This window comes from Opisthocomus hoazin, chromosome Z (genome assembly GCF_030867145.1).
Source record: "Opisthocomus hoazin isolate bOpiHoa1 chromosome Z, bOpiHoa1.hap1, whole genome shotgun sequence".
NCBI lineage: Eukaryota > Metazoa > Chordata > Aves > Opisthocomiformes > Opisthocomidae > Opisthocomus > Opisthocomus hoazin.
Window position 1 is genome coordinate 19,550,906 of NC_134454.1, and position 27,352 is coordinate 19,578,257.

At 38.5% G+C, this 27,352-nt stretch overlaps 2 protein-coding genes across 8 annotated transcripts in view; one reads left to right on the plus strand and one right to left on the minus strand.

Moving 5' to 3' along the window:
- Positions 1-6,179: 6,179 nt before the first annotated feature.
- Positions 6,180-11,264, plus strand: MLANA (melan-A). Its single transcript, XM_009936032.2, has 4 exons — positions 6,180-6,263; positions 8,564-8,660; positions 10,171-10,272; positions 11,196-11,264. Exons 1-4 carry the CDS (start codon positions 6,190-6,192, stop codon positions 11,262-11,264), a joined length of 342 nt encoding a protein of 113 aa, XP_009934334.1. The 5' UTR covers positions 6,180-6,189.
- An 8,589-nt stretch (positions 11,265-19,853) lies between these two features.
- The window catches only part of BRD10 (bromodomain containing 10), a 62,362-nt gene continuing 54,863 nt past the window's right edge, over positions 19,854-27,352 (minus strand). For all 7 annotated transcript variants that reach the window (XM_075411521.1, XM_075411522.1, XM_075411523.1 and 4 more), the window contains one exon: positions 19,854-26,851. In XM_075411521.1, the coding sequence (XP_075267636.1) occupies positions 23,214-26,851 (3,638 nt within the window). In that variant the 3' untranslated portion in view covers positions 19,854-23,213. The remainder of the gene's footprint in view (positions 26,852-27,352) is intronic.

Sequence of the window (27,352 nt, forward strand, 5' to 3'; positions counted from 1 at the left end):
TTTAGTAATTGATATAATTTGCAGCAAGGCAGAGTTATGTAAGCGAGAAAAAACTTCATTGTAGCCTGTTAAGCATAGAAACAGTCTATAGGGAGAATATGAAAACATAGAGATATCAAAGAATAGGTAAGATATGAGAGAGAATCTAAATATATTCAGTTGGGCTTCAGAACTGTGGGACGGACTAGATGACTTCCTGAGGTCCTCTTTAGTTCCACATTTCAACTTTCCTGAGGCTCTTTGAGCAAATATTCCGATTTATAAGAATAAAAAGAGTCTGTATCCAAATCACTTTTTTTTTGGTCATTTTATTTTATCAGGGGGGAAGAGACAACATAAAAGAAGGGAGCAAGGGCTGGATCACGTTTAAAAAGAAACAGTAAAAGGGAAAAAACATAGCACTTAAAAGCTTTTGAACTATTACAAATGTCATAGCTGTGCTAGTTAGGAACTTCAGAAATTCTGTCCATTGAAACACTTTATCTGCGAGGCCAAGATTAACATAAATTACTCATCTAAAATAATTATTTCTTGTCTCATAACAATCATTTAAAGAATTTAATTTAACTTACAGGAAATTAGCCAAGCCACTAATAAATCAACTATCTGTGAGGGCTTGATTGCAGAACACACATCGGAAGGGATGCAACTGGGTGGGCAAACTCTTGTAGCAAGGCCCTGAAATTTCTGACAAAACATTTTTCAATAATGCCACTTGAAAAATTTAGATTTTTCTAGAAAGTATTATTCTTCAGTCTTCTGCAGGGTCCCAATATTTAAAATAACTCTTCGTTTTATAAAATGAAAGGAAGGGGAATTGCTGGAGGGGAGGGAGGAGTAGAGAGATGTTTAACAGATGCAGTTTCCACCTCTGAATTTCTGGTAAAATTCTGTATTGTATTTACAAGGCCTGTCATAGATTTCTGTATTTTGATAGGTCCTGACATCTGACACGGGCAGTAACGATGGCTAGTGGTATCCTCGGTTGTATGAACAGGGGCACAGATCAGGGACCAAGGAGGTAATTATTCCCCTCTGCTCCGCGCTTGTGCATCTATTCTGGGGCACCAAGTGCAGGAAAGAAGTTGATGAACATGACGAAGTTCAGCAGGGGGCCACTGAGAGGCTGTGGGACCGGGGCTGGTTCAGCCTGGAAAAGTGATGGCTTCAGGGGCACCCAAGAGCAACCCCAGCACTGATGGGAGGGATGGAGGAGACACAGCCGGGCTCTTCACAGAGGTGTGTGGTACAACAAAAGGTTGTACAGAACATGAGAACAGCCTTCAAATCCATAATAGGTTGAGATAAAGAAGACACAAGTAATTCCTTTCCTTGTTAAGGCAATTAGTAATTGATATAATTTGCAGGGAGGGTGAGAGTTACACGAGAGGCTCAGGCTGGAGGTCAGGAGAAGGCTTTTCCCCACGAGGACAGCCCCGCGGTGGGGCTGGGTCTCCATCCTTGGGAGTTTCATGTTCTGGCTGGGTGAAGCCCCGAGCAGCCTGGTCTGAGCCCACGGCTGGGCCTGCTCTGGGCAGGGGCTGGGGCTGGAGACCTCCCCAGGTCCCCACCAGTCTGAACAGGATCCTGTGAGTCTGTGAAGGGACAAATGAAAAGTTGGTTTTTTTTTTCTAAATGCACTGAATCATATTAGTCACCTGGACACTCTGTCAGCTGATGACTACATATCTGTTTAATAGCACAGAAAAAATGCCAAGTGTTCGTATTCATGTTGGGACTGCTTTTACTTCAGCTGTAGCAGCAATACTCCAAGTTAAGTTTCACTGGACTATTACTGCAGGGATTACTTGGAATGGGCTGTTTTGTTCCAAGCTGCTAATGATGTAGTCAGTGTTGTCTACATTCACTTTCTTCAAACAAATAGTTTCTGAGATGGTCTCAGAGACCTAAATCAGCAGCTCATCTACAAGGAGTTTCTCACCCCAAACCAGTTAGCCACTCACTGGTGGAAACAGGACTGTGAGGCTTTAGAAAGCACCACTATTCTTGAATCCAGGTATGGCCTCCTGAAACTACATGCGAGGAAGGTTGTAACTCTGCCTCACCTTGACAGTGCCCGACTGCATCCAAAAGGTTTTCACCCATGGTTGGTCATCCTGCATCTCATGGAGAAAGTCCCACAAATCTGAACAAGCCCCTGGGCTCAGAACCTCCAGTCAACCATGGACAAAGTAGCAGCAAAGAAAAACACTGCCACAAAGCTATCCAGTCTTGTTTCTTCGGAAAAAACAAGGTGCAGGGACACAGGCACCACTGCATTTGTTGCATCCTCTTGGCATAACTACTACAGAATTAAGACTACCACTCTTCCTTTACTGTACACTGTTTGGAGATGGAGCAGAGGGAGATGGAGCTAACACCAGGAACCACAGTTTCACTTGGAAATTACTTGAGGGGGAACTTACTTTCATGAACCAGGCTTCCAGGATGACAACATATTAATGGTGCCTGTGCAAAGCAGTCTACAGGACAACATCTCGCTCCTTGGAGGTGCCTGCAGTTGACATAGCAGCAATTTGAGGAATAGCTTCTTTTCAAACAGCTCCAAATCAGGCCTATAGTGGGACTGTTAAGCCTTGGAAGCCAGATAATACCTACTTCAAAGTAAATCCCCAAAGCATGAAGAGATGAGGAATCTCAGCACCAACTGAAAAGGGTATAATCTCCGTATTCACTCTTACTGTACTGTGTTACTGTTAATGTAGATTTACCACTGAAATACTTGAGAGTTTCCACTGAAATTCCCATAAAACTCAAAACTAAAGCCTTTACTAAATCAGGTGTCGAGGTACTTACGTTTATTTGCTCTATCTGCTGTAGGAAGCCTTAAATGCCAGAGAAAAATAGAGATTTTCAATTAAGAGAAATAAACAAATTAATAAAAATCTCAGGATCTTGTCCTAGGAAGATGGAATCACACTGTCAAGAGCATAAAAACAAGTCCTGTTCTTTTTAAAAGGTCAACCGTGTTATTTCCAGTTACACTAGAAGCATTCATTTCATACCTATCATCAAGATTCATCAGAGTGTGCTAGGCTTGCCATAGGTTGCTGACTATCACAGAAGTCTTCAGTTGATTTGGGGTTTCCCCTAAGTACTCCTCCTCTTCCATCCTCTTCTCCTCCTGAAATGTTATCTTTAAAAATGTAACACCTGTGGAATCCATACGTCAATTCCAGTGACTTTCCACCCATGGAGTTAGCAGCACCACCTCAGAGAAATAAGGTTTTGTAAAAAAACTGAGATCAGAACCAGGACATGATGTTTCACCTTCTCATCCATCCAGTTCCTCAATAGAAGCATTGTGTATCTGCATACCACGTAGCACTACAGATCCATGACAATTTGTTCTTTTTTCCCCTTCCTTGTTCAGTCTGTGATTCTATGATTCTTGTTATACTATTAACAAGAGATTAATTCAGAACACAAAATATTCAATCAGTTGACATTTTGCCCCCCCCAGTGCTTGAGGCAAGGAAGGGGCAGAGACTGGTTTTGGTATCACATGAATTTTCTGTATGCCTCAGTTTTCATTCTGACAAGAACAAACAGTACCCTTCTTCTATCCTTCTCTCCCAGAAGTGACGCTTTTCTTGGGGAAAGCACATGATTTAATAATAAGCATTTTCACAGCACTGCACAAGAGCTGGCATGTTGCTGGGGAACTTGGTAGACTGTGGTAGTGTACACCTACTATTTTGCATACATGGTACCTACAGAAACTTTCCCTGCATCTCTTTCACCTTTGAAACTCCGGTCGAGTTCACTTGGTTCATGTACGAGAAACACTGAACCATTTGCCCAAACGAGCAAGTTTATGCTCCTCACTAATGCTCATTCTTCTTCCTCCTGTATTTTCCCCGTGCAAAAAATGAGCTGTTTCAAACTTTAGTGGGTCTAGAAAAAACAATTAGATCCTTCTGGTGTTCATCACAGAATGACTGAGGTTGGAAGGGACCTCTGGAAGTCACCTGGTCCAAACCCCTGCTCCAGCAGGGCCACCCAGAGCTGGCTGCCCAGCACCACGTCCAGATGGCTTTTGCGTAGCAACAAGGAGGGAGACTCCACAACCTCTTTGGGCAACCTGTGCCAGGGATCAGTCACCATCACAGTAAGAAAGTGTTTCCTGACGTTCAGCTGAAGCCTCCTGTGCTTCAGTTTGTGCCCATTGCCTCTGGTCCTGTCACTGGGCACCACCATGGAAAAACATCCAAAGAAAGATCAGATTTTACTGTAATTAGGCAAAACACACAAGCAGAAAAATGGTCTGACTGTTCCCAGCCCTGCACTAGCTAAGAATACTGATGTTAAGACTTTTCATCCGATTTCCTAAGGAAATGGATATTGAACTTTCAGAATATCTGTTCTTTTCTGTTCACTTTTGAGTCTGTCAGCCATTTTCAACCACATTTAGAGCCAGGTTCACAGCTTCAAAATTAAATGAAAACATCAAAGTTTTGAGTCCTTCAAACTTAAAAAGAAAAAAAAATGTCTGTGGCAGGATAGAGAGGTCCAAATTAATGATTCATTGGGACAAATGACAAGCAGAATATGGTTCTTACGATCATTTTTTTTCCTTGGCAGTAACTGACAGTGCTGGCCCATCACAGTACCCAGATCTCTGAATTAATCACAGACTGCCATTTCTTGCCTGGTGTTGTAAATGGAATCACTGCAGCGTGAGTGCAGGCAATTCACGCAAATCCACAGGAAACCGGGCTAGGTTAGCTTTGTGGCCCATGGGACCGACTATTTTGTTGCAGCATTTGCTTACCAGTACAGAATTAAACTGTGCTTGCCCGAATCTGACACTTCTATCACAGCGTAACAGCATCCATCTGTGACTTTTGCTCCAACTATACTAGTTTCCACAGTGTTAACAATGGTGCAAAAACTGTGTGTAAACAAAGCTATAGTTAAACACACGCAGAAACACCAGCCCTCTGTCACAAAATAATCGGCCCTAAATCAAAACATGTTTGAATTTAGAAGCCGTATGCTCACTCTAGGAGCTTCTACTGATTAGGCAGGTAAAACGGTGTTGAGCCATTTCTCAGAGAGTAAGTAATAAATGAAGAAATAACAGATTTTTGAGCTGCTTATTAGGAGGGAAGGATGCAGACTGCAAGAAGAAAACGAAAAGTTGTCTCCTTGCCTCTTTCATGCTAATTAATGAAAGGAATTTAAACCCGTGATAGTCATAAGACAACAGACCAAAGGAAAAAAAAACAGATCAAGCCAAGGAAAAGAAAGCTGTACGTGCCTTTCAGTTAACAGACACAATACAGGTCTGAAGGAGGTAAGATTTGTATTTTTTATTCTACCCAAAATTTTCTGTGTTGCTTCAAAATTGTGCTTCAGAAGAGACTTGACTAAGTGAACTCTGAAAATGTTTTGTCTCCTTGGCTAGAATTCTCTTCAGTAAAGTCACTGGGTTTTATACTCTAGCTGTGCAAGGTAGGTAGATTAGCTGGATACCACCAAGTAGGATCTGTTGTGCTGTTTAAATGACAGAAACATGATTATTTGTGGATTTCTTCTTCACTATATTTGATCAGTTAGATTTTTAACTGGTCAGACGGCTTTTAGCTGGATGATTATTCCCTTAAGACTGGAAATTAAGATTATAATAGAAATTCCTTGCACATCTAAGTATAGATTGTCAGCAGACATAAATTTAGTATAACTATCTGAAAATGCACAGACCTCTGAGAGTTTATGCTGCTTGAAAACCTGGCCCTTAAGCACTTACAGGGAATAACAGAAATAAAGAAACAACTACTTGTAAGGACAATATTATTTTTTCTTCTTCGGAATAGTTTTTCTTTTCCAGGTAAATTGTCTTTCTTTCTATATTCCTGAGAGATTTTACTTCAGAAGTCTGCCATCACTTAGTACCTGAAAAGACTACGTCAAATTCTTCTCTGTTGCACTCGGATGCAAATACCTTGATGTCAGTGGAGCTATTCAAACCTAGACTACAGTTATGGAGTTTTGCCTTAAATTGGGACAGCTGCATATGTATATGGATCTACTTGATTCTGAAGATACCAGATTGTCCTGCCTCCCTAAAATGGTCCCATCAAAATGAAAAAGATAACAAATTATTTATTGCACTGAGGCACTGTATTTCTATCCTGTAGGTTTGAGCAGGACCAAGCTCACAAAATGCCCAGAAGAAACTACCATCCAGACAGGAACTTTTTCAGAGGGAAAGGACACAGCTATCTTGCAGCAGAAGAGTAAGCAAAACTTATGTTAGCATGTAAGCTGGTGAAAAAAATGTACATTGAAAGAAATGTACAAAATAGTATCAGAAAAAGTCACTGTTGTATATAGATGGAGTGCAATTTAGCTATTCTGTAGTTGTCTCTAATGTTTGTCAACGGTTAAGAAAAATCAGAATTGCAGAACTCAAGAATCTACAATTTCATCATATGATCACAAGTCATTAACCTTTGTAATAAAATTACCAGGTTTATTGAGGCTCATTTAGAATTTTCTTTTGAGGCTGTTGCAAGGTGACCTTTGCACTAAGTGTTATCTCCAGATCCACATACCTCTCTTCAGAACCTAAAAGGGACATTGTCTCACCCTGAAGAATACTATAAGTGAAAATTAATGCTGTACAAATGTGACTCTCAGTAAATTGTTTCTGGGTGAGACTCCACTTAAGCAGAACTAATTCAAGCTAATACTTTGTTAATTTTGTCTTACCATTAAATATGTTGGGTCCTGGATTACTAGAGACGCTATTCCACTGGTGATGTTTTATTACTTTAGACAAACATCTCCAGGGTGCTGGGGATATTTGTATGTTGAATGTTCTTCTGGTACTGGTTTACTGGCTCCCAGCCTTGGTGGCTTTTCCCATACACATGCATACTGCAACATAATTATTTCTCCATGTTCATCCCTGGGCAGAGAGAATAAACAAAGAGGAAGGGTTTCTCATAGTCCTTCCAAATCAGTTCACGTCTCCAAAAGAAAAAGCTGGCTAGTCATGTCTCATCATTTGAAACTAAGCATGCTCACCTCTAACAGCCATGAACTGCAGTGGCTGCAACTGTAAGCAGTTTTTCTAGATAGGCGGGGGGAAAAATGACTCTCTCCTTCCAGTACCAGAAGGAGCATGAAAAATGAACATAAACATGCACATGAAAAGCAGAAAGTAGTCTCAAAATGTAGAAAAGGCAGCAGTTGCTTGGAGGAGTAGTCTCTCCAAGTTTTAACTGTGCTGGGGACAGTAAGAAAACCAGTGGAGCCATCTCGTAACTTTGCAGATCAGCTGCAACATGGCTGCACCAGTTCTTGGGTTAAACAGATCTCCAGCCACCACAAAGTCCTGAAGTGCAGGAGCAACTTGCAAGATTCAGGTATTTGTGAAAAAGAAAATTTCTTTCACTCCAAGGGGCTTCATGCTTCAAACAGCACACAGGCATTTCAGACAAAAAGCCTGTTCTGCCACACAAATCTGCTTACATCTTCTTTCAGGCTTCACAGGTCACAAGGAAACACTTTTTTTGTGAGATTCTGAGTCAGTGAAAATGATAGCAAATAGGTATAAGAGATCTCTGGTAAGTCACATACCTCACTCCTCAGTCCCAGGAAAAGCCTGCTGGTAATTACTACAGGGCAACTGGATATGAGATATATAAAATATGTTAGAACGGGTTTATCCCGACTCGTGGTCATTTTCTTTCCTGTCCTCTTTTCCCTTTAAGCATTTTGCAGACTCTTCTATTCCTTAACAGGCAAAGAACAAAAAAAAAGGGAAGTGAATTCTGTATGTCTCAACGGGGAGGATATTAGCACAGGAGGAAGGGTTTTTCTGACTAGGAAACTTGCAATTCCTTTGTCAGCTTGCTTTCTGACAGTGGAACTGTGCTACTTCTCCCAAGCCCGGGGTCAGCAGTGGGAAGGATGCCTTATAGCACAGTCTGCAAAGCCTGCATTCCCTAAAATGACCCACTGACACCAACACTGTGCCTAGTGTGTCACGGAACAACCACTTAAGGATTACAGAGCTCTTGATGAATAATTCAAAGTTTCTTACTCGGGTTTTGAGGTTGTGTAGTGTTTTGTGTATCCAAAAAATCCTGTCACCAGCAGTTGTTGCAATATGATGCAATTAGGATACATTTCTCAATACTTGCTGCTTAGAAAAGTTTAACAAATAAACATGAGCTGTGTCTCTGCAGGGGTGGCGTTTATTTCACATGCTCTTCAAGTAGCACAATGCTGTTTGCTGGATTTACATGCAGGGATTTTTTTAGAAGCAGTAGTCACTGGTACATTATTATCTTCGAAGATAATTCCTCATTTTTAAAACGCTTAAGAACTTGGCAGATAATTTAGCTAACTGCTTAATCTACAGAGACTGGCTGAAGTTACTGATACTTTGTCTATTTTCTGAGGCAGATTCTGCTCCATGCCTTCCTTTGATAAAAGGCTACCGATACCAATTTTGCTCTAACCATTCTTACTCCAGATGAATGCATCTAGTTCTGGTGTTAATTATTTTGTTTTGCTTTCCCAACAGAGCTCTGGGCATTGGACTCTTCATTTTGGTGCTGGCCATTTTACTTATCTTTGGCTGCTGGTATTACAGAAGACGTAGTGGCTATAAAAGTCTGCGGGTAAGCATGGCACCTCACTGTCCAGCATGCCATTATTCTGACAACATATCTTTATTTGTACTACATTAATGCAGAGAACCTCAAATCTGTAATAGGACATCATTACATCAGGGAATATATACGCCGACATATCCACAGGTAAAATCACACAACTGAAGCATGCCTTGCCCTGGAGAACTTGCAGGTCAGGCAAAGGGGTAAAAGGAAGCAGAAGCGCAGGGCGATGAAGGCAGTTGCCGAACTTCGCACAACACATCAGTGCAAAAACTGATCTCTAGGAAGTGTTATATTTAATATTTACACAAACCCAAAATGTGTTCTGTGTATTTTCATTTAAATAAAAATAACATATTCACTACTCATAAGACTTACTCCTAAATAAGGACAGATATAATTAGAGTAAATCTGGGAAGCACAAAAAGAAAAAAGCCTGTTACAAGTAACTAAGTAAATAATATGTTCATGTACAGGTGATGCATGACTTATTTGTACAAAAGTTGACTTGCAGTTTCACGATTTATAAAAAAGCAGGGCAGGTTTGAGGTTTTCTTTCTAAACACTACTTCCAAAAAATTCTACTTTGTGTCTTCTTAAAAAATATTTTTAAAAAAGGTACAATCCTTCTCACAACATCTGTTGTTAGAAGTCTCAAAGCTTTATCTTCAAAGTTCTGCTCTCCTATGAAAGGGGGGCCACTTTTAATCCTTTGAAGTGAAAGCTTTATCCAATGCATTTTACAGTAAATATCTTTCAGTTATCCTAATATTTTGAAAAAGATGTGACCATTTGGAATAAAAACCCATACCTCTCATCAAAGTCAGCAAATCCTTTTCCTTGCTGTTTACTGTTACCTTTCCAGTGATCTATCTAACACGTATATCAACTGGCAGAATACATAAAACCTGAACTTTCATAGTGAAGTGTTGCAAAAATGAAGGTAATACTCAAAAACGCTTCAAAAAGCAAACCAGAATTCTTTCATGCCTGGTTTGTGCGTCATGGTAAAAAGCACAATTTCTTTTTTAATTCCTTTTCATTGCAGATTGCTGCTTTCTGGTTTTGAAACTCAAATTTTTGTTGGGCTTTTTGGCTGGGGGAGAAGTGGTACAGAATGTATACAAAAGAAATGGTGGAAAAATGGAGAAGGAAAAAGTTAGAGACTAGAGAAAGAAATGAGTGGGATATAAATGAGGAAGCATTCAGGTATGTGAGAAGGTGTCAGTTCCTGCAGCCGTTCTGGATCTAAAAAATGTGATCGTCATTTTTCTGTCAATGTAATTGGATAATACTGGAGAGAAAGAGTATGTCTCAGCCGAGACAGCAAAAAGTGGCAGGCAGATCACCTGTCTGACTTGCTGGCACTGTGTCTGGCCCCAACCCCAGATTCTAATACATACTGTAAATGTGCTGTCAAATATTAAATTTAATAATAATAATGACATAATTTGCTCCAGCTTCACATTCTCTTCTTCCTTTCATCTTCTCTGCATTTCTTTATGATCTGTCACAGAGTAAAAGCTCCAGTGTGGGCACAATACGAACCATGGTAGGTGAGGGAACAATACCAGACTGCAAAATAGCTCTGCAGGAGTACAGAAACTTTAATTCTGTGGTAAGTTGCAACTCAAGGTTTCATTTACTTACAACATAATAAGACATGGTAAGACAATTTTAGTTCACAGTCACTCGTTAATGATTACTTTCTTGGGGTGTGCTCTCTAGATTTCATCTTCAATGCCTCTACATTAACTAGCAGCATTTTTAAAAATCTATTATTAAGAATTCTTTTTCTAAAAAATGCTCTCCTTTCACCCACCTTTATTGTTAAGTTGTATGATCATTATGCAACCTATTAGAATGATGTAACACCTGAATGCTGAAATATACTGAATGAACAAACGTCTCCCTAATAGATGTTCTGTCATTATGACAAACAAGAAATGGAGTGTGTCTGTTATACTATACCCTGACAAGGATTGTCAGGGATCATTATAAAACTTCAAGGTTTTAGGTCCTCTGATCATTATGGAAAGATTAACATTCAAAACCATAATTTTAAAAAAGTTAAAATAACTTAATTGATAAATATATGTGTCAAGTTGTAGTGTGGTTAAACACTTTTAGAATAGGAAAAAGGCTAATTTACAACCAGTTTTAAATAAGCTGCCCAAATTGTTAACATTGGAAATAAGACAACGTACCTGCATCAAGACTCTTAAAGAAAAGTTTCAGTATTAGTTTGAATTCTCAATATAAAAAAAAATTTCCTTTTCTTAAAAATTCCTGTCTCTGTAGTTCTGAAAATTCTCTCTTTGGATGAGTTATATGACCAAAATGAATTTAATCTGATGCAAAACCAAAAAACTTTTAGCAAAAACTAACCTTAAAAAAAAAAGACATAATGAAGGAGCTCAGCTATTTTAAGCTGTAGTACTATATCTGATATGAAGGTAAATAGCTCACTGCATCTTTAATGTAATTTTCTTGTACCTCAATTGTTTTTTCAATTTTTCACACCCATTCTGCTTATCATAGGTACCTGATGCTCCACCAGCTTACGACAAAATTACTGCAGATCAGTCACCACCACCTTATTCACCATGATAACACTGAATCTGAAACACTAAACATACTGATTCAATTTCTTCATGCTCCTTCTTAACTTCCTGTACATGCTTAACTTTCTTAAAGGTAAAATAATTTAAAAAAAAATCACATGCTTTCATTAGCAGTTGCTGAAAATTATTCCTGCTTAGTTTACAGAACTGGTTCTTGAAATGCTTCAATAAATCTGAAAGTGCTTTTGTTTTAAGTTTTTCATTTCATGTGATCAGATTAATACACTATACTCATTGGGCATCTTGCATCCGTCATAGATCTACCAAGAGTAAGTATATACCACTGAGTATCAACCAGAGCAGAAAGTGTTGGCACCTTTGTTTTAATCTTCCCCACTTACTCTCCCTTTCTTGAAAAAAGAAATAAATAAAGTATTCCCTAGAATGTAACGTACAAGAATCTGTCATAAAATGGGACAAAACCATTTGACTACATGTCCTGTTACGAAGAGTAACCATTTTCCTCACCAGCAGTTCTACCAGCAGTTCTAAAATTAACTTGCAAAAAGTGACTATGTTTTACAACAGACTCTACTTCACATCACTTGTTTATGTACCAGAAATGAAATAATTACTCATAAAATACGATCCAGGCAACCCAGGAATTTCTGCTTAAAGTCCATATTATTTCATAGTGGTCAATGGAAGTAATGACAATCACTTCTAGTCTCCTTCTGGCAGTCTTGTAAGAAAGGAAAAGACCTCGGTAGATACAGACCTTTACGTGTCATCTGTTTCTAACATGATGAAACAATAGGAGAAAATGTGTGAAGCCCACATTCCTTCAAGAAGACAGAAGACAGCAGACTCCAAGATGTTAATTCTTCCAGGTTGCCAGAACACTATCAGTAACAGAAAACAAAGAATTGATACACATAAAATAGGCTACGTACATTTGACAGTTATTGTTTACTTGCCAGATTATTACTTAAGATTATATGCACATCAACAGATTTCTACACAAGGCCTGATATCTCACAGCAGGAGGCAGCTAAAACAGTACATTTGTTAAACTGAAAAGTAGCTACAGAAGAAAATTATTTTGATAAAACAATTATTAACTGCTATTAGTAAAGAATCTAGTTCTTTGTAACTAAAAAAGCAAACACTAACACCTTAAAAGAAAAAAAAAGTTTTAAATACAAGGTAGATTTACTTGGCTAACATAAACTCCATATGTGCTAATAAATAATGACACAGATTTTAGAAATGTTTCTTTTGCAACAAAAATGTTTATATAGATTAGTAAAATTAGATACTTTTTGGAAGGTAATAAGTATCTGTAACTGGCTGTGAAAGGTTATAATTAATATTTACATAAATTCAGTTTTTATTTGTATTTAGAAATTTAGAGAGAAACTTTAACCTAAAAGGCTGTCTTACACCTGTTGTTTCCAATATACACCTTCAGGGAAAAAATTCTGTGGACTTGTTTAGTGACAAGAAGAATAATACAGAGGAAAAGATACAAAACACCAGTTTATAGCTAGTAAGTGCCAGAGATGTAGAACACAATGGCTGACTAAATTTTTTGCAGAACTGGTAAGCTGAAGCTTGGGGCTAATAATCTTTAGCAACCCCGTACTCTGGGGCAACATCCTTTCAAAAGACTGTGTGGTGCTACAATTGAATGGAATTGACATACACACTCATGGCTGAAAAAAAAAAAGTTATTTCTATAAAGATTAATTACTATAAAGATGTGAAGTGCTTAGAATTAAAAAAGTTTTACTTGATCACACAAGTTTTTCAGTAGTATCAGCACTAAATATGGTACTAGCCATTTCAAAAGCTTGTGAGGTAGTTAACAATGACCAAGTGGAAACATTTTTTTTCCAGAACTACATAAGACCAAGTAGTTGGAACTGCTCAGCAGCCAGAGCTGGAACTATTGAACTTTGACACTAATTTCTAGATACTTAAAGGAGAAGCCCTCTTGAAAACCTATCCTTAGTTTTCAGGAAGTCCTTCAATTTTTCCTCCTTGTGAAAGCAGTATTCTTTCTTTATATTCACAGTCAGACAGTGGTCTCAGATTTTAATTAGTGCATGAAAAGAGCAAGAAATGGAGGTTCATAGAGCACTGTGTTATGTAGGTGGAAGCTTCATCACTTGTGCTAAACGCCTTCACAAATTCAATTTTTCAAGTCTGGCTCTATACCCAACAAGAGTCCACTGGAGAGCCTGGCTGCTGATCCATTAGAAAATATCAATTCCGGGCAGGCCAGAACTTCAAAGCAAGAGACCCGTAATTGCCAAAGTTGCATGCTGCAAGAACTGGCTATGTTACGTACTTTCTGTATTACACTCCTTCACACTGCACTTGACTAAAGACAAGCTAAAACTCTCTAGGATGTCTATCCCATTAAAAAGCAAGAGAAATTTATAGAAACTTTTCAACTACCACACATGTGGAATGTGGTATAGAGTTTTCAGATTTCCAAGAAAGGCTTTCACATTAGACAGTCATATGATCCCAGAGTAATAAATAGTCACCAAAATTTAGATTTATAATTTCTCTGGTATGGTCATGTATGTACAGGGAGGGTGTAAAAGTCAAAGATCTCCTGCTCCTCTTTTTTAACTCTCTGTGCCATCAGGCTGCAACCAGATGCCTTGTATTACAACTATAATTGTCAATAAACATGATCTTTGCACTTCATCTTTTCCCACCAAATGAGCAAACGAAGAAACCCATGGACAATCTGAGTTCTCCCCCAGCTGCTGATGAACAGAGGTGGCTGGTCACAGCTGGATTATGATGCTCAGCTTGCTATGGGTCTGCATGAAACTGCTTCCATCAGAGAAGCAGATACACAATTATTAAAGCTTATCTATCTGTACAAGAGGACCTGAGCAATATCTCTATAGCTATGCATGCAACCCTTACGTGGATACAATGGACAACTTGAAAACCAGGCCTTTCATTAATATAGTGTGTTTTGGTCAGATTGGTAAATTATAATGGCAGTAGCAGTTGCATTGCCTGTGTTTGGATTCCTGGTGTGATCCTGCTGGATACCGTACTTCCTAATGAGGTTACAAGCCTCAATGGAGCCTTAAAAGATTCCAGAATATTGGTCAGCCATCGCAGCCATTGCAAAGGTAAAATGCAGCAGGTCCTGATGAGTGCAATCTTCCTGTCATACTGAACGATGCAGCAAGCACTCACTAGGCCAAGAGCCACAGGGTACGCACCACATATGTCAGAGAGCTATGATAAAAGAAAGTACCAAAGACTTTCCGCAGGAAGCACGTGGTTTCTTAGAGCCTCACCAGTGCAGTGTAACAGGACTGGCATACGCAGCTGGTTGCCGGGTCAATCCAGCGACACTCACCTCAGCAGTCTGTTGACTTAATACCTGCTGCAGCTGGGGATGCAGACAGATTATCTTGGTCTCAAGAACTGTATTAGTATTAACCATATGGCTTGTAATCTTTTAGTTAAATAAAACATTGCTAGCATATTTTGATTCATGTTTACATCTAATATTGGTAAAATATCCGTAACTTTGTTGGTGTATGTCCATGTATTTATTATGTGGCATAAGATTACATTTTCTTGCTTTAAAAGCAAAGTTTTTTCACTTCTCATGTAAAGGAAAAGGTTAATGAGTTCCTCTGTGCTTTGGAGAAGTGGCATTTATTCATTTGTATTTTTCTGTTGACTGCATATTAAACTGTGCAAAAAACTTGAAAGACTGTTGTGTGTTCACATCATTTCATTAAATGTATTTTGTTGCCCAATAGATCTGAAAAGTGCTTGAAGGTTTACAATGTTCTCTTTTGGCCACACATCTGCACTGAACTTTACATATTGTAATAAAGGTAGACTAGCAGCAGTATAAAGTTAAAAAAAGCTATCTACAGCTAGTATCTACACATCCAACACATGCTGACAGCGAAAAAACAGCCTGTGTGCACTTTTTGGAATTGACGCTCTGTATTCTGCATCCTTACGGAATTCTCTGATTTTCACTTTACTTCCTTTTCCCAGAAAATACTTGGCTTAGAGGCAGCTTGGTTTCTAATAAACAGAAAGAACCATTACTTACCTTGCTGCAAAAATCTGGCTGTGCAAGACATTCTGTCCACAAAGGTTCTGCTCTTGGGCCAGTGCAAAAGACCACATTTTTGGGGGTAGCAGTGTTCCTAAATGCCTTGTGCTCACTGGAATATGAAGAGAACCAGAGACTCGTGGGCCCTATTTTACCAGGAAAATATGGCAGAATGCAGAATCCGCTGTGACAACACTATTGACACCTGAGCTACAAGCCACAAGATACTGCCTTCTCTAGTTCTGCCAGAAAACTCTTGCCATGTGATAGTGGTAAATTCCACTCTTGCTTAACTCACATGGGGCCAAAACCTGAACAAGGCTTGAGCAGCAGACATGCCTTCGCATTTCCAAACCATTTTAGTAAAGCCTCAATTACATGTTTGGACCACATTCTTTATTTGCTCCTTCCCTGAGAGGCACACCACATGAGCCGAGTACAAATCAGTACAAGACAAAGAGTGATGGCCTAATATAAATACTTTAGTCTTTCAAAACTAATTTTGTGGGGTCTTTCTAACTCTGCTAGCTTCCATTTCTAGCTGGGAGAAGCAGACTGCTCTGCTGCACATTCACTATGTTTTCTGCTTACACAGAAAAGCAGCCTTCCTTCTTCCCACTTCTTTTTTGAATTTACCTTATCCTCGGCTGCATTCTTGTAGCTATTAGGGAAAACAACTGAACCATTTTTATTGAAGAGTGTTTTCTAAACTTTTGGTTTCTATCAGTTTGTCCTTTCACACTTATCCTGGCCGAAGTAATGGATGTCTGTTTCTGCACACCATCACTTACACCCCAAGTCGCTCTACTGACACTCAGGAGCAAAACAGCTGCCCCTTTTAGACACTGTTCAGTGCTAGATTTACTGTCTGCAGTTGTTTGCAGGAGGAACTTTAGGCTTGTCACCTGGTAACCACATTCAGAAAAATCTTGGAACTGCTTCAGTATTTGCAGTGAAACAACAAAATCGTATGATAAGTGTTGAATATTCCCTGAACATTAATCTCCTGTAGAGGCATCCTTGCAAGGATTAAAAGGTATCAGATGCCTACCTTGTAATAAATTACTCCTATTTCTGTATCTCCAGAATCTTTCTGAACATTTTTGGTGACAACATAGATTTAAAAAGCCTGTCTTCTTGCATTTGTAATCCCCAGGATATGCAGTCCACATGCTCTACACCTCTTGGTTTTTGGCCTCACCAAACAGGAAGAACGACAATGGTATTTCAGTCAATTCCTCATTCAAAACTTCTGCTTTTTAGCAGGATTCATGCACCTCTCCTATCACTTCTTAAGCCAGAAAAGGAATTTTATGCTTTTTTGTCCAATGTTTTTCCGTCTGTCCTTCTCTGAATTACTTCTTGCCTTTTTCCAGTACCCTTTTCTCCGGCTGCAAAATCTGTTCTTTCATGTCACAGACAAGTCCAGGCTGAGTTCACACAATTCTTCTGGAATTACTGTTGGAGGCTGTGTATATATACTGGGGAAAATTAACTCATACTTCATCTATTTCTTGTTCTTTCCACTCCCTATCCATTCTCTACTAGCCACTACAGTGAAATAAATGCCCAGTCCAAGGTGCAGCTCTCACCAGGACTGCATGACTGTACCATTCTATATGCCAAAGTAAGAAACTTAATTATGGGCTGTTTTTTAACAAAAGGTTATGTTTTTGCATCAATTTCCTAGGCTATGGAAGGAGGAAAACACTTTAGGACAGGTCTCCCCCACTTTTTGTGTTTGTCTATCAAAGGTTCTTCTAAGATCACCTTGCAGAAAAGCACTCTACAGGCAAGAACAGTATTTTGAAGGCATAAAATGTGGTTGAACTGCACAATACTGGCCAGACAAACCTCAACCAAATTATTGTAATTATAGCATTGGCATGTTGCTAATATGAATTGACAAGGTTTTTTATAAATAGATGTAAGCAATTCCTTCTTCCCAATATTTAAAATTAAATATAACACTAATACCTGCTTTTTATACTTTGTAAATTGATTCCATCATAATTCCACTCTTTCTTTATTATAACCAAGGCACCCTGTGACTACATAGTAATACCCAATCACTAATCCCTCTTTGATATTCTATTTTACTGCTGCACGTGGTTAAAAAAAGGGAGTGAAGAATGATTCTACAAGTACCAGCACGTTATGTGGACAGGCTCTCAATGTATATGCTGCTACTTAGACGCCCAGGACGTATAAATAGCCAAAATAGTCTGATCTCATACTTGTACATTTACTAGAAGGAATCAGTATGAACAGCTAATTGTCTTCTTTCTGTGACACTGACAAGCAAAGTTCTAAAGCCTGAAGATAATCACAGAAATCACAGTTATAGTGGTTCCTTTCTTATCTTGTTTTCCTGTGTTATTTTTTATAAATGCAACCTGTCCATGCCACTCAGTCTTGAAAACAATTTCACTTTCTGTTAATTTTTCTGTCTTGTAAAAAGTAAGAATAGGGGAAAATAAAGCAGTAATCTAGTTGTCTAACCTTTAGTTATGGATGGGATGCTGGAAGAGGAGTCAGGGGACCAACTACTCTGCTCCCAGTTCTTCCATGTTGCTATGAGAACACTACTTCATTGTCTTCATCTGCAAAAGGTGGAAAATCATATTTATGCACATTTTAATACTTTCTGTGCAATAATTTCAAGAAATATTATAAGCAAATTTTATGTTTCCTTTATTTTGCTTTTACATACCATTTCCATTTAATGTGTTTAGTTCAGCTGAGATTGAAGTAAAAGGTACTGTAAGAACACCAACTTCCTGCAGAACTTCTGGACCCATCATATATGAAACAACAAAGTATCCTGGTTTCCAAGTTTACGCCAGACATCCAGGTATGACTATTGATCAGCAAATTCAGTATTTTGAGAAAATAAGACAAGACGTGTTTATCAAGATCTTGAAATTTGTTTTATGCCACTGTAGTTTCAAGGAAAATATTTAAAACAGAACATAATCTGTGTCACATCTGCAAAAGTGGCCTCTTCAAGAACTCAAAAATTTTTATTTGGGTGCCAATGTGTATAAAATGATCATGCACCTGATATACAGACTTAAGCTTGTATCCTGTGCAGAAAAACAGTGAGAGTTAAAAAATCACCATGTTCAAAATCATTACAGCAGTTTGTCCCTCTGCATTTTCAAGAAAGATAAAACAAACAAAAGTAGGCATTGCACACAGAGAGAAGAGTGCCAGACTTGCACTGATTTCAATAATCTCTTTTAAAGATCGTGTCTTCATAGCCATGATATTCTACAAGTGGTCTTACAGGACGAATGAAATTTATTTTGACATTGCTGTGTATTTGGTTTACACTTGATATAACCATAAAAAAGTTAGTGTAAGACTAAATAATACTCAGAAACCCAACTCCAAAATTTGAAATAATTATTATGAGAGAAAAATCATCATCACACTGCTGACTAGATTCGTAGTGCTTTTAGAACAAGCACTATTCTGATCCCACATGTGAAGGATATAGTAAAACTGGAAAATGTACACACAGCAATGACAGTAACTGATTAGTTCCATGTAAGAAATAATTGAATTGACTATATGTTTTTTTATTCTAGAAAAGGGACAACCAACATGGCAAAGGTCTATGTAGACCACATGGAAAAATGAATAAAGAGCAAAGGCTTATTGCATCTTAAAATATAAATATTATTTGCATCAAATTAAACTAGCAGGTGTCAGGTTTAGAAACAAACAGGAGATTTGTTTACACACTGTGTGAAAAACTTTACCACAGAAGGCTGTGGATGGTAATAATTTACATGTGCTCAAGATGAATGCTACAAAGGATTGGTCAATTTCATCAAGAAAAATACATGGAGAGCTATTAAATTGAAAAAAAAATCACAGCTGGCTGAAGAAGACTGGCTCACACATTAGTGGATACTACGAGAGTATTCAGGCCTGTTATTCTGCTCTTTTGAACTGCTACAGTTGACTGCTGCAAGAGACATGATGCTAGGACAGACGGACCTTTAGCCTGATACAGCATTTACTAATCTTTGAGTTAGTAAACTCACTTCAGGTGCAGCTTAGAGAGAACAGGCTACATGAATTTAAGTCTGTGAACACCTCCTGCTGTTCTGTGAGGAAACAGCCTCATCGTAACAAACATTCATGCTTCAATAAAAATGATTAATTTACTTTAAAACCAATTTGGGCTACTAAAATTATGCACTACCACAAAACATAAGCAAAACCAGCTAAGAAAAAAACTCTGTGATGAGGCTATGAACTCCCTTCAAATGTTAGTTTTTAGTAATTTTCTGACTTACATGGGACAAGTAAGTTTCTCTTCACTTATCAGGAGAATTTTTGCTTCACTTTTCGCATTGTACTCTTTGCTATGTCACACAGTGAAATCACAGTGGGTTTGAATGACTTGACAGTAACACACTTGGTTTGAACAGGTACTTCTATGACTCCTAACACTTGTCAAATTTAATTGCTTCTAGCATGGCAGAGGGAGAATCCCTAGAAGAAAATAGCACCACAAACATGAATGGGTTTGAACAGTGAGGCAAAATCAATGTCATTTTCTACTCAAAGCAAAGTAAAATTACTGTGCAGAGTATGTCCATTTAGGTAAATACCAAATATCTCATCCCAAATGTTAAAAAACTCAAAGTTTTGTATATGATATAGTGTCTGAATATCTGTATGTAATAACTGAAGGGGCCTAAAAGCAAGGCCTTTTACAAGCTCTGAGAAGTTGAACAAGTTTTCTGCAAAGATGGATTTATATATATATTTGTTTATAAATGTAATTAAGTGTCTTTTTAACTTCAAGTAAAGATGCAGATAGTTCTGCTTTTTCATTGTGTCTGTGAATATAATCTACTTTTTAACGGTTCTTTTTGTGCTATAGGTAGCACTATATGCTTGGTACAGAGAAAAAGATACATAGCAAATTGTCAACGGCTATTTACTTTCATTTGAAAGGAAGTCTCACTCTGATATTTATATTGTCGGAGAAGAGTGATGGGAAGAGGAATTTTATTCACAAAAATGGCTAAAGTTTGTTTTTACAAAATAATGAATCATGCAAACCCGTTACATAGCAGTTTGAAGCCTTTCTCCAGTAGGATTTGGAATCTGAACACGTGCCCAGTAGAGAATAAAAGTCCATGAAAATTTTAATCAAATTGAATCACACTTTGCATGTTGCAAAATTTATGCCTGCCAAATTATAAAATATTTATAAAACAATTATATAGTATTATCATACTAGTTCAGAAAATTTCTAATAAATCATTCAGGTAAGTAGCTTGAGTTCTGAGTTCTTCAATTAAGCTCTTCTAACTTTTCTCTTTATTAGAATTAATTATAGCATAAATCTTTGTACTACATTAGCACACAGAAAAATGTCATGCAAGATTTTTTTTCTCCATCCAGGGCACCTGCAATAGTAGAACCTAGTCTTAAATTTTCCAAACAATGTAGACATTCACTCCATAACAAACATAAATAAAAACTAAAAAGGAAAACCAGCCATTGTAACAGAAGAGAAAAATCCAAGTCAGTCAGTCCCAAGGTTCCACCACCGAAATGGAAATGTATTGTTGGTATATGTGGTTTTAGAGTAAGCAAAATGTCCATGAAGAGACTGCCATTTTCTGCCATCTTCCTCTGTTGGAAAAGTAACCTGCAGCATTCAACAGTCAGATTTAAAAAGCCTTAATGTTGTAAACTCTGGCAGGCAGACACCACTTACTACTAAGTGTCTTCAGAATCAATTACCTAACACCTTTAATGAGGAGTGGGCGAAGTGTACCAGGTAGCTTCTTCTAAAATAAAAACAAACCTTCTTTCACCCCGAAACAGCCAGCTTCCTTCTTTCCCAGGCCTGAGATAAGATGGAGATTGCTGATCTAGAGAGAGGCCATTTACCAACTCCAATTTTTCAGTTGTTGCAGAAGGGTAAGGTACCCATGGAAGGCACAAGCCCTTCTTTCCCCCACTTTCCCAGAACTCTAGTTACCTAGTTACCAGATTACTTTTCAGAACATTATGAAGGGCAGCCAACAGAGCGAGTAAGCTGTGGTCTTATTCTTCAACCCCAGATCCAAACTGCCAAACTGCGTATAGCAAACGGGGAAAGGAAGGAGAAAACTTGACAGGATAAGGACCAAAAGCTTAAGCTTTGTCCTGATGAAAATCAGTCTAAGACTGCTGCTAAATACAGATATGTAAGCTTTTATCCCCCTTTGAAGTCATAGCTATTAAAAAGGCAACTAACACTCATGAGTTCTTCTGAAATCTTCTAGTTTCTAAAAAAAACACAAAAAATCCAACACATATAAAGATGTTCAGACTAAAACTAGATCTTCCAAGCAACTAACAGAGACTATGACTTCAGATTCAAAAACAGCACTTGTAAAATCACCATCTTCCACAAAATAAGAGCTGCCTAATGGGCGCCCTTTCTTTATATGCTAAAGTCTTTATATGCTAAGTCTCAAAAGACATCAAAAAACTATTTCCATGAACGCTGCAGCAGGCACATGTGAACTCAGCTGATCTGCAGAAAATAACCCAAGGATTTAATCAGATCAAAAGCTGAATCTAAGCCAACAAATATACACAGCATGAAACCAGAAGGCTCATGTAATATGTGAATTATCCCCACTCAAAGCACTAATAAGGCCTCCTTTAGCACTGTGTGACATTTTAGTACTAGCATTCCAGATAGAACAATTAAAACGTGAAAAAAAAAAGTACAGATCTAGAAAGCACAACTGGTGAAAAAACTGGGTAGCTTGTTATGGCTAGACAGAATACTAAAGAGTGACCTTGTTACAGTTACCAGATATGTGAAAATGCATAAAAGGCTGTAAAAAAGAGAATAATAAATGGTTCAACAGATCTATGAGCTTTATGACAAAACATCATAGTGCTGAACAGCAACCAGTGCGACTTAGACTGGTGTCTTGAGAAACCATTTCTAGCCTTACTACATCACTGGTGATTTTAAGCAATATAACCAAACATTTATTAAGAATGGATGAAGTGTGGATTATCCTGTCCTGTATCAGGAGGACCACCAAGATGGCCTTCCTTCCAAGTCCTATCAAATCATGTGAAATGTAAACCACAACAAAGAGCAGAAGAGACTGAATAATTTCACCCTACTATATATTCCAAAAGCTGAGATGCATCTGCATGAAGTAGGAAGATGTATATATATGTATCCTGCCATGATGTAACAGATATACACATTTTTAAACTATTGCCAGAACAAAGCAGTACAGCAACTTGATTTATTATATGCAGATTCTTCTGCATTGTTGCTAAACAGTACACTGGTCCAAAGTTACGAAAATACTTAAAAAACTATACATTATGTAAACAAAACATAAATAAGACAGCATAGTTCTTTGTACATACAGTTTAGTACAGATTGTTACGAATTAATGAATATGTACAATTCTATACCATAGAATGCATTTTTACAATGCATAAATATTTTTTTTAAAGAAATAAATCAAAAATAAATTTCACAAAGAAAAAGGAGATATATACTGTCATAAACACACTGGCAAACAGTCCATACTGTAAGATGGAACATGTGCAAAGGGCTAGATTTCTCCAAACTAAAATGTTTAATGAACTCATTGGCCATTTCTGACCTTTTTACTAAAGAACACTCTGAAAAGTTTTGACAAACTAAATAAATTTTACTTCCTCCGAAGCCCCACAGGTAAACAGGAAAGAACTGTAATCTGAAGTAATATTGAGTAAATCAACTGTTTCAAACAATGTGAGAAATAATTATTCAATAGTTACAACTTCCAAAGTCAGAAGAATGCCCCAAAATTTCAAAGTGGCTCATTTGCAGTAAATTCAGGATGCAGCTTTGTCAGGTTTATCAATGCAAGATGACTGAGATGGAGGGAAGACAGTGGTAGGATTTCTGCTTGTGCACACAGTAACAGGAGGCAGTGAAGAAGACAGGGAAGAAACTTTTGATGCTGGAGTGTTTATAGCATTCAAAATGGCTCCCTCCGGACTGACCAACAGTTTTTTGATAGAAGTGTCTAAGTGAAACACTGAAGTGTTGCTTGGTAAATGAGAGTTTGGAGGATGAACAGCAGAAACCACAGACGATGTAGCTACAAGATTAACAGGAGATTTTATCACTGAAGACACAGACAGTGTCGCTGCAGACAGTGGAGTACATGAGCTAGCTGGAGTACTAAATATCTGGGGTGTTGCATGTACAACAGGTAAAACATCTGCAGACCCAAAAGAGTTCACGATTTTTGTAGAGCTCTTCAAAGGATGCTTTGATATTTGCCAACTTAATGAATTACTTGGTGCTAGGATGATTTTAGAGGTTATTGGATTAGCAATAGGTACACTTTGAGCCTCTTGACCATGGTTAATAGTTAAAGGAGTCGTCTGTTTTGTATTACAAGAGAGAAGAACAACATGGTTGCCAGCTCCAAGGCCTTGTGGTGGAACAACAAAACAATTACCGTTAATCATTATCTGAGTTCCAGGTGCCAAAGGCACACAGGTGTTAATGACTATTTTCTGTTGAATACAAGGTTCATTCAACTGACCACCTGCCTTGCTTGGTACAGTGGGTGAAGCTGCAGACATCTGAACGGTAGAAGCACAAGTGTAAGCATAACTTTGTTTCTCTGTACTGGGAGGCACCTGCTGGCACTGTAGGGAAGAAAAACTGGGAAAACGAGTAACTTTACTTGTATTTGGTGATGGAGCGGGCAAACTCTGAGGTTTGTGAATACCTGCATTACTTGGCAGAGTAGTTGAAACTCCTGATGACTGAAACTGAAGCAGTGTGGGCACCTGGCTTTTTGGTACTGGAGGAGGAACTGGAATTGCTGCCAACTGAGGAACTGTATGTAACACTTTGGGGGGAGTGGCTACAGATCCAGTCAAACTAATGACTGGCAATTGCAAAGCAGATGCTAAGTTTTGAGGAGATACTGTTGGTTGTGTTGTTGAAATCAGCACAGATGAAGAAAGATGTCCTGTTTTCACAGTTGATATACCCACACTATTTCCAATATTCGATGTACATAGTCGGTTACCCAGAACTGGCCTTATTCTTGAGGGATCATTTCCACCAATTAAGACAGTGGGCCATGTCCCAGAAGTAGAACCACCTGATGTTACCGAAACAGATTCTACACATGCATTTACTGTTGTTACTGTAGAGGTATTTTCAGCTTTTGTTGCAACACATGTAGATGCACTAACGGACACAGCACTTTGGCTCACAAAACCTGGAGCAGGAACCAAAGCACTACTACTTGTCAAAGACAGTGCCAAGGCCATGCTCTTTTTGTCTTCTGCCTTAGAAATGGCAGAGTGCAATATATTAACTGGTGGAGGCTGCTGTGCATTGCCTTTAGTATTTACAATGGTTTGACCTATATTTAGTCCAATTTTCACATCTTTCACTTGAGCAATAGTTGATGATGAATTTATTCTTATTGGTGCTCCTACTGTAGATGGGATCAGAACCAACTGTGGTTGCTCTGTGGCACTAACAAAGGTTTTGCTTAGGGAAGAAGGAAGGTTATGTTTCAATGACTCTGCAACTAGATTGGTGACTGATGGGCCATTGGCAATTTGTGTGTTAATGAAAACCAACTTCTGAGCATTAACACCAGTAGATGCTGGAGAGGGTATAATACTGACTCCTGATGCCCCACAGGGTGATAAAATAGGTGGATTTGTAACTAATGTAAGTTTCTGGACTGGAGCACCACTGATTAAATTTCCGTTTGTTGCTGAATTAGACTCAGATCGTATAGCAGGATGTGTTGTAGTTTTAGTATCACCTTGTTGCTGCACAGAATTTGGAGTTATGACAGTGTTATTTTGTCCAAAGGCAGTAACACTGGCAGGACTGTTTGGAGTTGCTGACATCAAATTGCTGGCTGATGAAATGGAGGATAAAGAAGGAGAGGACACATAGCAGGAGTTTGCTATTACTTGACCCAAAGTGCCCCCAACAGAAGGCTGCTGTAATGTGAATTTGATATTTTTCTCCATTGCCTGGGTAAAATCAGCTGGGAAAGCTGGAATGTTAACAGAAGAAGCTGTTGAGGGGGCAAATCCAGAAAGACATGATTGTCCAGCATATGGGAGACCAGACGTGGCTGTTACTACAGATGGAACAGTAGAGCATGGTAATGATGTGGTTTTTGGCACAAGAAAGGTCTGAAGTTGAGGTGCGTATGTGAAAACTGAACTAGAAGATAAACTACCAGGTAAAATCTGGTCTGGGTTTGTTCGCACTTTAACAATTCCTGTGTTTCCACCTCGTGTTGTGACGAGAATAGATTGTGATTCTCTTATACACACTGTCTTCAGCTCTTGCCTAGTTTCAAAGGAGTCAGTTGTTTGCTGTGAGGCAAGACTATGACAGGCAGAAACAGTGTTTGTAGACCCACTTAAGGTTGTTGCTGGTATCAAAGACTGGCTAGCTGTGGAAAGAGTAGGTGAAGTCAAAGACACATGGAGTGTGGCAGCTGAAACTGTAGTCTTGATTTTGTCAGCTTCAGTTTGGCTCACCTTAATTGTTGACGATAGCAAGTTACCTGCTGGAGTTACAGAAGGCAATGGTTGTGTAGTGTTCACGGGACCAGCCAGTTGTGACAAGTGGATAGTATTCTTGTTAAAAATTGTACTAGGCGACTGAGTGGTAGCATTTGCAGGGCCTGTTACCAGAACAGGTGTTAAAGGAACACTGACATTTGATATTTCTGGTAAAGTTGTACATCGCAGCTCAGATGATTTTTGCTGTAGTGACTGAATGTCCTTGGACACAATTTTTCCTTCCTTCTGCTGAATAAGAAAATTCTTAGGTAAAATAAGAACTTGTTGCATGACTTTTTCTCCAGTTTTAGGATCAATCACAGGTTGCATTTGAATTTTCACAGAGCTGTTGTGAAGATCTATTGGTACACAGTGGCCATTTGGCATTTTGTAAACCATTTGTAAAGGAGCCTTTGAACTGGTCTGGCAGGGTAATACTGGTTTTATCAGTGATGATTCCAAAGATGACAAAAGTGCCTTTTCAGAAGTAGATGAGTTTATGCCTGGGGGAGGTGACAGTTGATTTGTTAAGGTCACTTTGTTCCCAGTATTCTTGGCAAGCAATGCCTGGATGGGTTTGGTCCCTTTCAGATTTGATACTGATGTTGCAGGATCTGTCAAGGAAAAAGATCCTGGAGTTGAGCCTTCAAATTGTTTCAGCTCAGTCAAAGAACTATCTGGCTGCAGGCTACTTTCCACACTCTGGACCACAGCCTCATTAGTGCTCAGCTTAGCTTTCTTTCTTGGTGAAAGCTCATTAATGCTTTGATCCAGACAACTACTTTGCTTGGACTGTCGTTTAACACATTTGGGTAGTGTCTTGTGTATTTCTTTAGAAGCTGATTCTTTTTTCAGAATTCTGTTTTTTCCTGGAGGTAAATTCATCTCTAATAGTTTCATTTCATCTGCAAGGATATTGAAACAGAAAGTGTGTTTTACACATTTGGAACTGATACCTCTATATAACAATTTTACAGTGTCTAGCTAAAGGCAAAACATTAGTTTTCAAGTAGAAGGATATGTGGAAGGAGAATGCCAGCTTCTTTAATGGCATTTGGTCAAGGACCTTCTTCAAAGCAAAAAGGGGACAATATGAAAGGAGGAAGTCATGAACAAGAACATACAGGGACACAAACCTGACCAGTTTCTCCAGCATGGAGGCAGTGAGGAAAACCAAACCTGTTCATTCACACTAATTGATGAAGGCATGTGAGAGTGTGAGAATGTTTATTCTAGCAAAGTTATCTCATCTAGGACCTAGTTAATTGGGAAACTGAAGGAAAAACGGACAAGCGAGGAAAAAAAAAAAAAGACACAGATCTAACATACGATGACAAGAAACAGCCTCACCAGTCACAAGATCTGATGGCTATCGAGAAACTACATGTGCCCCTTCCAGGAAGATC

Bases quoted from the DNA above. Each gene is read 5' to 3' on its own strand.
- MLANA (XM_009936032.2), top strand. From the start codon at position 6,190: ATGCCCAGAAGAAACTACCATCCAGACAGGAACTTTTTCAGAGGGAAA. The intron at 6,264-8,563 runs GTAAGCAAAACT...CTTTCCCAACAG, and splicing joins AGCTATCTTGCAGCAGAAGA to AGCTCTGGGCATTGGACTCT. The intron at 8,661-10,170 runs GTAAGCATGGCA...GATCTGTCACAG, and splicing joins GTGGCTATAAAAGTCTGCGG to AGTAAAAGCTCCAGTGTGGG.